Source organism: Sminthopsis crassicaudata, chromosome 3 (genome assembly GCF_048593235.1).
Source record: "Sminthopsis crassicaudata isolate SCR6 chromosome 3, ASM4859323v1, whole genome shotgun sequence".
NCBI classification, from domain to species: domain Eukaryota; kingdom Metazoa; phylum Chordata; class Mammalia; order Dasyuromorphia; family Dasyuridae; genus Sminthopsis; species Sminthopsis crassicaudata.
Genome location: NC_133619.1, coordinates 584,094,784 through 584,106,046, shown reverse-complemented (window position 1 = coordinate 584,106,046; position 11,263 = coordinate 584,094,784). Strand labels below are relative to the sequence as shown.

At 33.8% G+C, this 11,263-nt stretch overlaps 1 protein-coding gene across 1 annotated transcript; it reads left to right on the top strand.

Moving 5' to 3' along the window:
- The first annotated feature begins 3,695 nt into the window (after positions 1-3,695).
- Positions 3,696-4,655, top strand: LOC141559937 (olfactory receptor 56B1-like). The gene has a single exon (XM_074297593.1). The coding sequence runs from the start codon at positions 3,696-3,698 to the stop codon at positions 4,653-4,655; it is 960 nt and encodes a 319-aa protein (XP_074153694.1).
- Positions 4,656-11,263: the final 6,608 nt, after the last annotated feature.

The following is an 11,263-nucleotide window of genomic DNA, read 5'->3' as shown; positions in this document are numbered from 1 at the left end:
ATAGTCATGGAAGAGGTTAGGATTGAATATATAAATTTCAGGATAGGTCTGAAAAATGTTTTCATGTGGGTTTGATAAAATAGGAAGTACCTGCTTTATACTAGGAAATCTTATTTTTAAGAAAATTTGTCATATGCTTCCTATAAGTATTCAATTATCATCCTGAATTTAAACAAGACTTGCAACGAAAAGTGAACTGGCACATATTTCAGCATCACTCACATTTCACACATTTTAGCAATGTATAATAATAATAATAATAATAATAATAATAATAATAATCAACTTTATAATTAGTGTCAGTAGAATCATTATCCCTGATTCATTCTGCCTCTTGGGATTCTTTCTCTTTACATCTGGGAGAGCAGTATATGTCTGAGGGAGGCAGTAACATCTTTTAGTCTTTCTTCCCTCTATTAATAAGATGCTTGACATAACCCCTTTTGCTTTGCCTTATCTGTAAAAACCTCATTTCTCCTTTGTGAGTCTGCAGTTACTGTTAACTCTAGTTCAATTGAGCTCCTTCACCTTATTTTTACACTACTGATTACTATAGCCTCCCATAACATAGTCAATGTTCATGGTGAGTAACCACACTTTTCATCTCTTCAGATTCTTCTTGTGATTATCAAAGATCTATGCTGGTTCTGGGGGTGGTGAAACTCTTACTCCTTTTGTGCAAAATTGTCAAAGAAGGGAGGGATCCAAATGTTACAGAGAGAGGGATTTTGGCAAGGGAAAGCTGGCAGCTATGTAAAAGAATGCTCTGTGGTATTGCATATATTTAACCTATATCACCTTGATTGTTGTCTTGGGGAGGGGAAAAGTAAGAGAGGGAGGAAGAAAAATTTGGTACACAAAGTCTTACAAAAATAAATGTTAAAACCTATGTCAATGTGTATTTGGAAAAATAATATACTATTAAGATAAAAAAATAATTTTCTGTAGGTCAAACACTAGTCATCAATGTTTTAGCAGTCACCTGAAATGATCACAAAATATTGCTTAAGACTAAGGGGATTATTTTAACTAGATGAGTATAAGTCCGCATTTTGCTTCCTTTTTTAGGATATAAAGATTCCCATGAAAAAAGAAAAGTCCTAGACAAATCAGAGATATTTGTCTGAATTATTATACATTTATGCTTGAAATCATGCAATTGTAGAATTATAGAATCATTTTAAATTTGATTTTTACAAGGAGTTTTTTTTTTCTAAGGCAATTGGGGTTAAGTGACTTGCCCATGGTCACACAACTAGGAAGTGTTAAGTGTCTGAGAGTAGATTTGAACTCAGGTCCTCCTGACTTCAGGGCTGGTGCTCTATCCACTGTACCACCTAGCTGTCCCTTTTCAAGGACTTATTAATTTTACTTCCCACTGTACTCCAAAAGGACAATATCAAAAATTATAAAACCCTCATAAAATATGAATAGTAAATATCCAAATTGTTCAGTCCAAATTTATATGAATCATTTGCACTTGAAGTCCATTGCTTATCTGCCAGTAGATTTCTATTATGTGTCAGTGTTAGTCTTTTGGACTTATCTGTCCAGATGAAATAAAACAAACAAACAGCTAAAGTTGTTTTTTCTCTGTAATGTCATCATTTGATTTACTCTCTTCATTATGCATGAGTTCATAGAACCTTTGAAACTTTCTATTTTATTATTTCTAATACAACAATATTATTCTTTTATATATATATATATATGCACCACAATTATATTTAGCAATCTACCTAAATTAGAAAGGCTCCTTTTTGGGCTACAAGGAAAAGAATATATAAAGGAAAAATAATCTGGAAAGAAATAAAAAACAATTCATACATTTGACACTTTTCATCTTTTATTGACATCTATACCCCACTATCCAAAATACCATCTCCAAAATGTGGCTTAGAACTCCAGATCAGCAAAAACATACAAGTCTTAGATTACATTCATTTTTTCCTATCTTTCATATAATGTGCCTGACTTATTGAACTTACAGTTGACAAGAATATCTCTCCTATCTTCATAAGAAAGACCTTCTATTATATGTTGAGTATAATATTTAACATCCATTACAAAATGTCATCACAAATTTAATTCAATTTAACAAACAATTATATTAAGTTTCTACCATCTTAAATGATTTTAGGTTTGGGCAATATAATGAGAATAATAGCTAGATTAAAATATGATGTAATATTTTTATATATTATCCCATTTATTCCTTTCTACCACCCTGAGAAGTATATCCTATCATTATCACCTCTATTTTATAGATAAGAAAACTGAGGCTAAGAGAATTGAAGTGATTGGGGTGAGATGACTCAACTAATAAATATGTAAGAAAGGATTTACATACTGTCTTTCTGGTTAAAAATCCAGTATTCCAATTCATGGTACATACTTAGCTCTATGATGCACAGCCAAAATAATAAATCAGGATCCTAATTAATTTATCAAGGATTCAATGCTTCAATGGTTTGGGAAAAGAGTAGTGCAGCAAATACACAGATACATTTCATGTGGAGATGGGAATAAAAAAATAAAAATACAAAGTTGATAATTTGTAAAAATTTGGAAATGTTAGAGAATATCAATTAATTCTGTTTTTTAAAAGTAATTTTTGTCCAAGACAAAAATTATCTTAATGGCATGAACCAAGCCAGCTTGAATGAAAACTTTGGGAACCTTTCACTATAGCAAAGTGTCATGTAATTAGAAATACAGAGATCTTGAATTATGGAATACCTCTCTGGGCCCTGTGATCTAATACTACAGGACACCAAAGAAAGGGGGAAAGTCCACTGAAAACAAAGGTGACATGGCTACAAATCTAAGCTGGTATTAGAGGGATGGTATCCTTTATATTATAATCAAAAGCAGGTGAGATGATTTCAGGTTCTAACCAGGCTGATGACTTAGATAATAGTAATAGGAGTATGAGTGAGTGTGTATAGCACAAGGAAAGGGAGGAAAAATAGATCGATCCTGGCTTGATAGTTATTATTCTTCTGTCCAGAAGTAGATAGTTGATGTAGCTATTGCCTTAATCGCTAAGGAATGTACCAGTCTTACTCCAAGGCTATATGCAATTCAAAGCTAGATCCCAAGAGAGACCTAGGCTTGTAGCTTCTATTTAAAAAAGGAAACCCAGTACATCAATAGTTGAGAAGAAAATCTTAAAAGAGAGTGAGAATAACCTGAGATAAGGATCTTTATTTTTAATAGTGGAATAGTGGAACTTTTAGGATCACATGTTCAGTGAAGGTTTTCCCTTGTATGTCAATATGTATGGAAAATACATCTTTAATTGGATGTGTCCCCAGGCAAATTTCAGGTACTAGATTTTGCTATCAGTTACTTGTAGTCTTCAGAAACAAAGAATATGGAAAGAATGCTCTTGATCAGTAGCACTAAATAAAAATCAATTTCACCCTCAATAAAGCCCTTCAGAAATGCTGTTTCCAATTAGCAATTGCTGTGTGGGTGAAGTCAGAACCTGGGTAATAAATAGATCCTAGATCCTTGTAGTCTGAATCTCAGAATCCTGTTTCTAAGTACCATAAGGCTTATATTGTTACAGTATCATGTGTATATTTTGAAATAACATATCACATACAAATAGGCATCCAAAACATCCTACTGAGTGGTAGAGAGCATGTGATAGAATAATGATCCTGGAGAATTTTTCTTCTTAGAGAATGATGACTCCAGCTACAAGGCTCTTCAATGGCTCCCACTTCCAGGTCAAAGAATTCATTCTTCTGGGTCTCCCTGGAATCCATAGTTGGCAGCATTGGCTCTCTCTACCTCTGGCAGTACTCTACCTCTCCTCCATCAGCGCCAATCTGCTCATCTTTATCACCATCTGGAAGGAACCCAAATTACACCATCCCATGTACCAATTCCTAAGTGTTCTGTCTGTTGTGGACATGGGTCTGGCCACCACCATCATGCCCAAGATATTGGCCATCTTCTGGTTTGATGCCAAAGCCATCAGCCTCCCTGAGTGCTTTGCTCAGATCTATGCCATACATTGCTTTGTAAGCATGGAGTCAGGAATCTTCCTCTGCATGGCTTTTGACAGATATGTGGCTATTTGCCATCCCCTCCGCTATCCTACCATTGTCACAGCCTCTTCTGTTTTCAAAGTCACAATATTTATGGTACTCAGAAATGGACTGATTGTTATCCCAGTGCCTGTGCTAGCTGCACAGAGAGACTACTGCTCCTCAAATGAAATAGACCACTGCTTGTGCTCCAACTTGGGAGTCACCAGCCTGTCTTGCGATGACAGGAGGCCCAACAGCATTTGTCAGATGGTCGGGGCCTTTCTGATATTGGGAGGAGACTTAACCCTGATCATTCTTTCCTATGCCTTGATCTTCTCATCTGTACTGAAGTTGAATTCTGCAGAAGCTGCATCCAAGGCCCTGAGCACCTGTAGCTCCCATATCATTCTCATTCTCTTCTTCTATACAGTGATTGTTGTAATTTTTGTCACCCACCTGGCAGGGAGAAAGTATCCTCTGATCCCTGTGCTCTTCAATGTGTTGCACAACATCATCCCCCCAGCCCTCAACCCCATAGTGTATGCATTTAGGACCCAAGACCTCAGGCTGGGCTTCCAGAAGTTGCTTCTGTCAGGAAAAAAGAAGAAATAAACTCAATGCAGCCAGGATCCCTTCCAGGAAAAGGAAATTACAAATCACTCCAGAATCTTTGCCATGAAAACTTCAGGCATCAGAAATGATTGAATAACAACATCCTTGAATCCATATACTTTCCATTCTTTTAAAATTTGACAAAGACATATTGAATAAATTGGTGTAAAGCCACAAGGGTAGGAAGGCTTGCTGTGTATTGAAGCTAATACATTGAAGCTAATGGTTTACAAATTCCAAGTCTGCTGATACTGATTTAAACAGGGAAGTCACCAGATGATTTTGTTTCTCAGATTTTATCTAGTGAACTCCCAGTCTTTTTTTTTTTTTTTTTTTTACTTTACACATCCCTATTTTGCAGTGAGAAAAAATAAAGGTAGAAAGGTAAATCCTCAATATATATATATATATGTGTGTGTGTGTGTGTGTGTGTGTGTGTGTGTGTGTGTGTGTGCGTGTGTGTGTGTAAATATATGTATGTGTGTGTGTGTAATATATGTGTGTATAAATAAATCTATATAAGGATACATATTTTAAAATGTTCTATTGTACTCAGAATTATAATGTACATTATAAAACTCATGCAAAATAAAAAATTTAAAGAATGAGATAAAGATTGAATATTTGATCTTAATACCTATGGAACTTTGTGAGAAGAGTGACCTGGTCACACATAGCTATGGCTTGTGTGTAGAAAGGATAGATTTAAGACAATAGAACCACTGTAGGCAAGAAGAGAGAAGGTCCTGAAGCTGCGGGGGGGGGGGGGGTTTGTGTAAAGAAGGAAACTAGGACAAGACTGAGAGGTGTTTTTAGAAGTAGGTAGAACAGATTTGTCAACAGAATAAATTGGAAAAGTGAGGGAAATTTGGAAGCTGATAGTAATATTATTATGAATTTAAATTGCTGGAAAGATAAGGTTTTCTTGGACAGTAGTTTGCAAGGTCAAAAGAGCAGTAAGTTTTGAGGGAATGATGAAGTAATGAGATTTACAAAGTATACTGTAACACATTCATGCCTACTTATGCTCTGAAACATTCAGTACATCAAAAAAAACCCACAATTAATTTATTGTTTCATAATTTTTCAATAAAACTAAGGAAAAATAAACTTACTAATCATAATAACATTTCCAATTTCCTATTTCCTTCCTAGAAAGACCATCCTTGCAAGCTGTAGACTTATTTCATTCCCAAGATGCAAGAAATCAACAGAATCAATCTGATTCCAGTCTCATTCTTCCTAATTGCAATTCCTGAATTAGACAAAATGCATGGTTGGGATCTCCCTTCCATTCTGCTACATATATGTGGTAGTCAAAGTAGTTTTATCTATACCCTCATTCTTTCTTCAAAATATGGGTGCAGGTTATTTGCCTTTCATGAGGTAGTTCAGCCTCATGTGCACTAAGACACTTTCTACATTTTACCCTATTCTAGTGGGAAATGAGATCCAATGAAGATAAGAGAGATCCATAAAGAAAATACCACAAAATAGAGAGAACACCAGATAATTGAGAGTTCAGTTTCTTGTGAGTAAGGAGCAAAATGTCTCAGAGAACATTTTGCATGATATCCAGAAGTGGGAACCCTGGCAGAGACAGTAGCAGACCCCTATTTTAAGACATGGTTTCGAGTATTGGTGGAGTGCCAACAATTTGTAGACTTCACATTATTGAGCCCAGCTTGGCCATCTATCATCTCTGGACTATGATTAGACTGAAGAGAATCAAACATATCACAAAGAACAGGTAATTATACTATAGGGCAAATGTAGGATTGTGATGTGCAAATATGTTGGACTCAGTTTGCTGGAGCTTATTCAGAATTCTATCATCTGGTCTTCTAAAATGACTAGATTGGATTTATGGGATAAAAGAATTTTCCTAGAAGTACTAGAATACTGGAGAGAAAAATAATTAACATATTTTCTTAGGGTTTGAGGAGAAGCTGGGTCCAAAATGGGGAGCAAATCTGTACATTGCCTTCTATTAGCAAACCATCTACTAGATCATGCAAATTTTGCATAAAGACCCTGAAAGTATTAAACTAGATTACGTGTTTTCCAAGAACAGGAACAGTTATATATGAATGGAAAATGTACAAACGTAAATAAATGATAATAGAACATTACAAAAGCTAAAGGTGAAGTTTTCAAAAAATGATCCAATCCTGATGACCATTATTAGTTTAGCCACTTATTCATCTTCAGCATATCGTGTGGAATTAGCTGTTTTAGGACCAAGAAACTAACCATCTAAAGTAGTTTTCTGCAGTTGATTAAATGTTAATTAAAATATGAATAATCTAGTTATTCAAAATATAAATATTTTACCTCTCTCTCATCATTAACCTAACCATTTAGCACACATTCACTTATCCATTAATTCATCCAATGAGTATTTACACCCACTTTGGGGAGATCCTAGATGATATAACAGGTACTAGTGATAAAAAGACAAAACCAAACAGCCATTTCTCATAAAAACTTTGCATACTGCTGTAGAGATGCAACAAATATATAGGAATATATAATACACAGAAAATGTAATATAAACACAGATGAGAAATGCAGGATATAAGCAAAGTTAGCATAAGATAATTTGTAGGGAGGAAAAACATTAAATACCAGAAGAAAAAGGAAAGATGGCAAGCAATATGATGTAATTCCTGGTTCTGGATTCAGTAGACCTAAGTTCAAAGCTCACTTCTGATACTTCCTACAAATGTGACTTTGAGCAAGTCATTTGACATACTTAGACCTCACTTTTTCTTTAAAATGATGGAATAAGGTTACATGAACTATGAAATCCAGCACATATTTATATCTCAAATTTCATAATACTATGTAGGGTTTCTTATAGTTTGTGGGCAATTGATTTTAAATCTCTCCTTCCCAGTTTTTGCTTCTCCAAATGCTCAGGCTTGGCAACTGGAATTGTGCTTTAGCTTCTCAAACAGAAATTTCCCCAGAAAAAGAAGGGATAACTAAGGAAGAAAAAGGGATTCACCCAATGTTTAAAATGCAGGCAACTCAATAGAAGAGAAAACCCTTTTAGCTGATTAATTTTTAAGTAGTAAAACAGGTGGTTTCACATTGATGTGCTGAAAGTGGATAAGTAGTGGATAAGTAATTATGGCTTTCATGAGTAGGCCATTTTTTGAAAATTTCTTCTCTAGCTTTTGTGACACTCTATGAAATTTGTTCCTATTTTTCTATTTTGCTTTCTTCACTCACTCATCTTACCTTATGTCTCACAACCCATAAATATTGGAACAAATCAATGATTAATCATTATCTTCTCAAACTCTACTCATGTTCATTAAATCCCATCCAAATCCAGAAGTATTTCTTTTTAGAAGGAAAGAGAATTCACAGTTGCATTGTGGAGTAACACTAAATATTTTTATGAAGCTCTAGCTTCCTCACTGAGGATTACATTGTCATTTTCATATACAAAGTTCCCTCTGTGATTTGAACTCCTTCTTGAAAGCTAACACACATTAGAGCCATTAGGCAAACAACCCTCTTTAAAACAGAATTGGTCAAATCACTGATTGTAATAGTGGAGAGAATGGGAGTAACGGCCTAATTCTCTATCCTTATCACTTATATTAGGAAATCATACTGGCTTTAAGAAAATAATAGGCAATCTTTTTTTTTTTCTCCAAAGTCATTCCAGTTAGGGAATTCATTAATTCTCCTTAAAGTATCAGTTGTTTAAACTCTATAAGTTGAGATTTAAGTGCAAAGTAACCCCTAAACTGATCTGGAAGCATGCCATATATGGAATGAAAATCACTTCACATCTATACTGGAAATTGAGGATTTTCAGGAACATTGTCCATGAACCGCTTGAGCATCAACTGGCATCATCAATCAACTGAAACAATTTTCTTCAAGTTTTTTAGTTATCTCATAATTGTCAAATCTAATGGGCATTTTGCAGTCATTTTGACATTTTAGTATCCTGTAACTACTGATCACTTTCTCCTACATACTGTTATCTCTCAGTTTTTACTGACATCTTTCTTTCCTCATTTTCCTCCTATATAATGCTTATTGTTCCTTTTCTACTTCCTTTGCTGGATTTTGATGTACATTCATTTCACTACATGTACATGTTTCCAAAGGACTTCGTCACTTTTCCCTTTTTACTATCTCTTTTGGCGAACTGTTTATGGTCTATGGATTCAATTATCCTTATGAAGATCTATATATTCAATTTTTTCCCTTAAGAAAGCATTAAAGGGCATGCCTAAAGGATGAATTATGAACATTAATTTGAGAGGAACTCTGCTTTGAAACTCCCTGCCCACTTCTGCTTCTATTCTATTTATCTTGTACGAAAGTATTCTCTCTTACAATCCATTTTACACATAGTTCTTAGAGTAATCTTTCTTAAGCAACATTCCATCTTTGGAGAGGATGATTGCATTAATGGAGAAATGATGAATTCTATTTTGTTCATGTTGAATATGAAATGTCTATATTTCCAAAGTCCCAATTAATTAGCCCTTATTACTAACAAACATTAGGTTAGATGAGATTTGATATAAATCATTCTTAAGTATTTAAAAATATCAAAGTAATTTATCATCAAAAAGTGAATAGAAAGTTACCAAGAGTATGCAGCATGAACTCCCCAAAAGCAAAATCTAGGAAGACAAAAAAGAACAAAAAAAATGTAAAAGGTAAAAACCACACAGAGTAGAGAAGGACAAACAGTGTTTAACTGGATTATTTAGATTAGTCTCTTGGTTTAGATTTTAAAGCTCTCAAAGCCTGCCCGCAACCTGTCTTCTAAGCATCATTGAGCATACCTTTCCATATTGCTCTATTAAATTCAATCAAATTGTTCCTGTATCACTTATAGCACCTTATTTTCCATCATTAAACTTTTTAATTAATTACTTATCAAATGATCATACAACAGTATGATCCTGGACAAGTGACAATCTCTGAAAGCCTCAGTTTTCCCATTTCAAAAATAGAGTTGGTTTTGTGAAGAAACCAATAAAATAGTATAAACCTTTGGTAAATTCGATTAGAAAAAAGAAAGAAGAAAATTAAACTGTTAGTCTTAAAAATGAAAAGGGAGAAATTTCCACCAATGAAAAAGAAATTAGAGTAATAATAACAACTTACTTTATCCAACTTTATGCCAATAAATCTGATAACCTAAATGAAATGGATGACTACCTCCAAAAATATAGGCTTCCCAGATTAAGAGAGGAGTAAGTAAATTGCTTAAATAGACCCATTTTAGAAAAAGAAATAGAACAAGTATTAATCAACTCCCTAAGATAAAATCCCTAAGACCAGATGGATTTACATCTGAATTCTACCAAACATTTAAAGAACAATTAACTCCAATGCTATATAAACTATTTGAAAAAATATGGAATAAAGGACTCCTACCAAATTCCTTTTATGACACAGACATGGTACTGATACTTAAAATAGGTAGGTTGAAAACAGAGAAGTAAAATTACAAACAAATCTCCCTAATGAATATTGATACTAAAACTCTAAATAAAATATTAGCAAAAAGACTACAGAAAATCATCCTCAGGATAATACATCATGACCAAGTAGTATTTATACGAGAAATGCAGGGCTGGTTCAATATTAGGAAAACTATTAGTATAACTGACCATAATATCAATAACCAAATTAACAAAAACCATATGATCATCTCAATAGATGCAGAAAAAGCATTTGATAAAATCCAAATCCATTCCTAATTAAAAACACTTGAGAGCATAAGAATAAATGGACTTTCCCTTAAAATAATGAGTAGCATCTACTTAAAACCATCAGTAAGCATCATATGTAATGGAGATAAACTGGAACTATTCCCAATAAGATCAGGAGTGAAATAAGGTTGCCCATTATTACCATTACTGTTCAATATTGTATTAGAAGTGTTATCTTTGGCAATAAGAGTTCGAGAAAGAGATTGAAAGAATTAGAGTAGGTAATTAGGAAACCAAATTATCACTCTTTGCTGATGACATGATGGTATACTCAGAGAAGTCCCAGAGATTCTACTAAAAAGCTATTAGAAATAATCCACAACTTTAGCAAACTTGCAGGATACAAAATAAACCCACATAGGTCATCAGCATTCTTATATATTACTAACAAAATCCAACAAAGAGAAATTCCATTTACAGTAATTACCAATAGTATTAAATATTTAGGAATCTAACTGCCAAGGGAAAATCAGGAGCCATATGAGCAAAACTACAAAACACTTTCCGTACAAATAAAGTCAGATCTAACCAATTGGAAAAATATTAAATACTCTTGGAAAGGGCAAGCAAATATAATAATGATGGCAATACTACCTAAACTAATCTATTTATTTAGCACTATACCAATCAGACTCCCAAAAAACTATTTTAATGACCTAGAAAAAAATAACAACAAAGTTCATATGGAAAAACAAAAGGTCAAGAATTTCAAGGGAATTAATGAAAAAAAAAATCAAATGAAGGTGGCCTAGCTGTACCATATCTAAAATTATATCATAAAGCAGCAATTACCAAACCATTTGATATTGGCTAAGAAGTAGACTAGTTAATCAGTGGAATAAGTTAGGT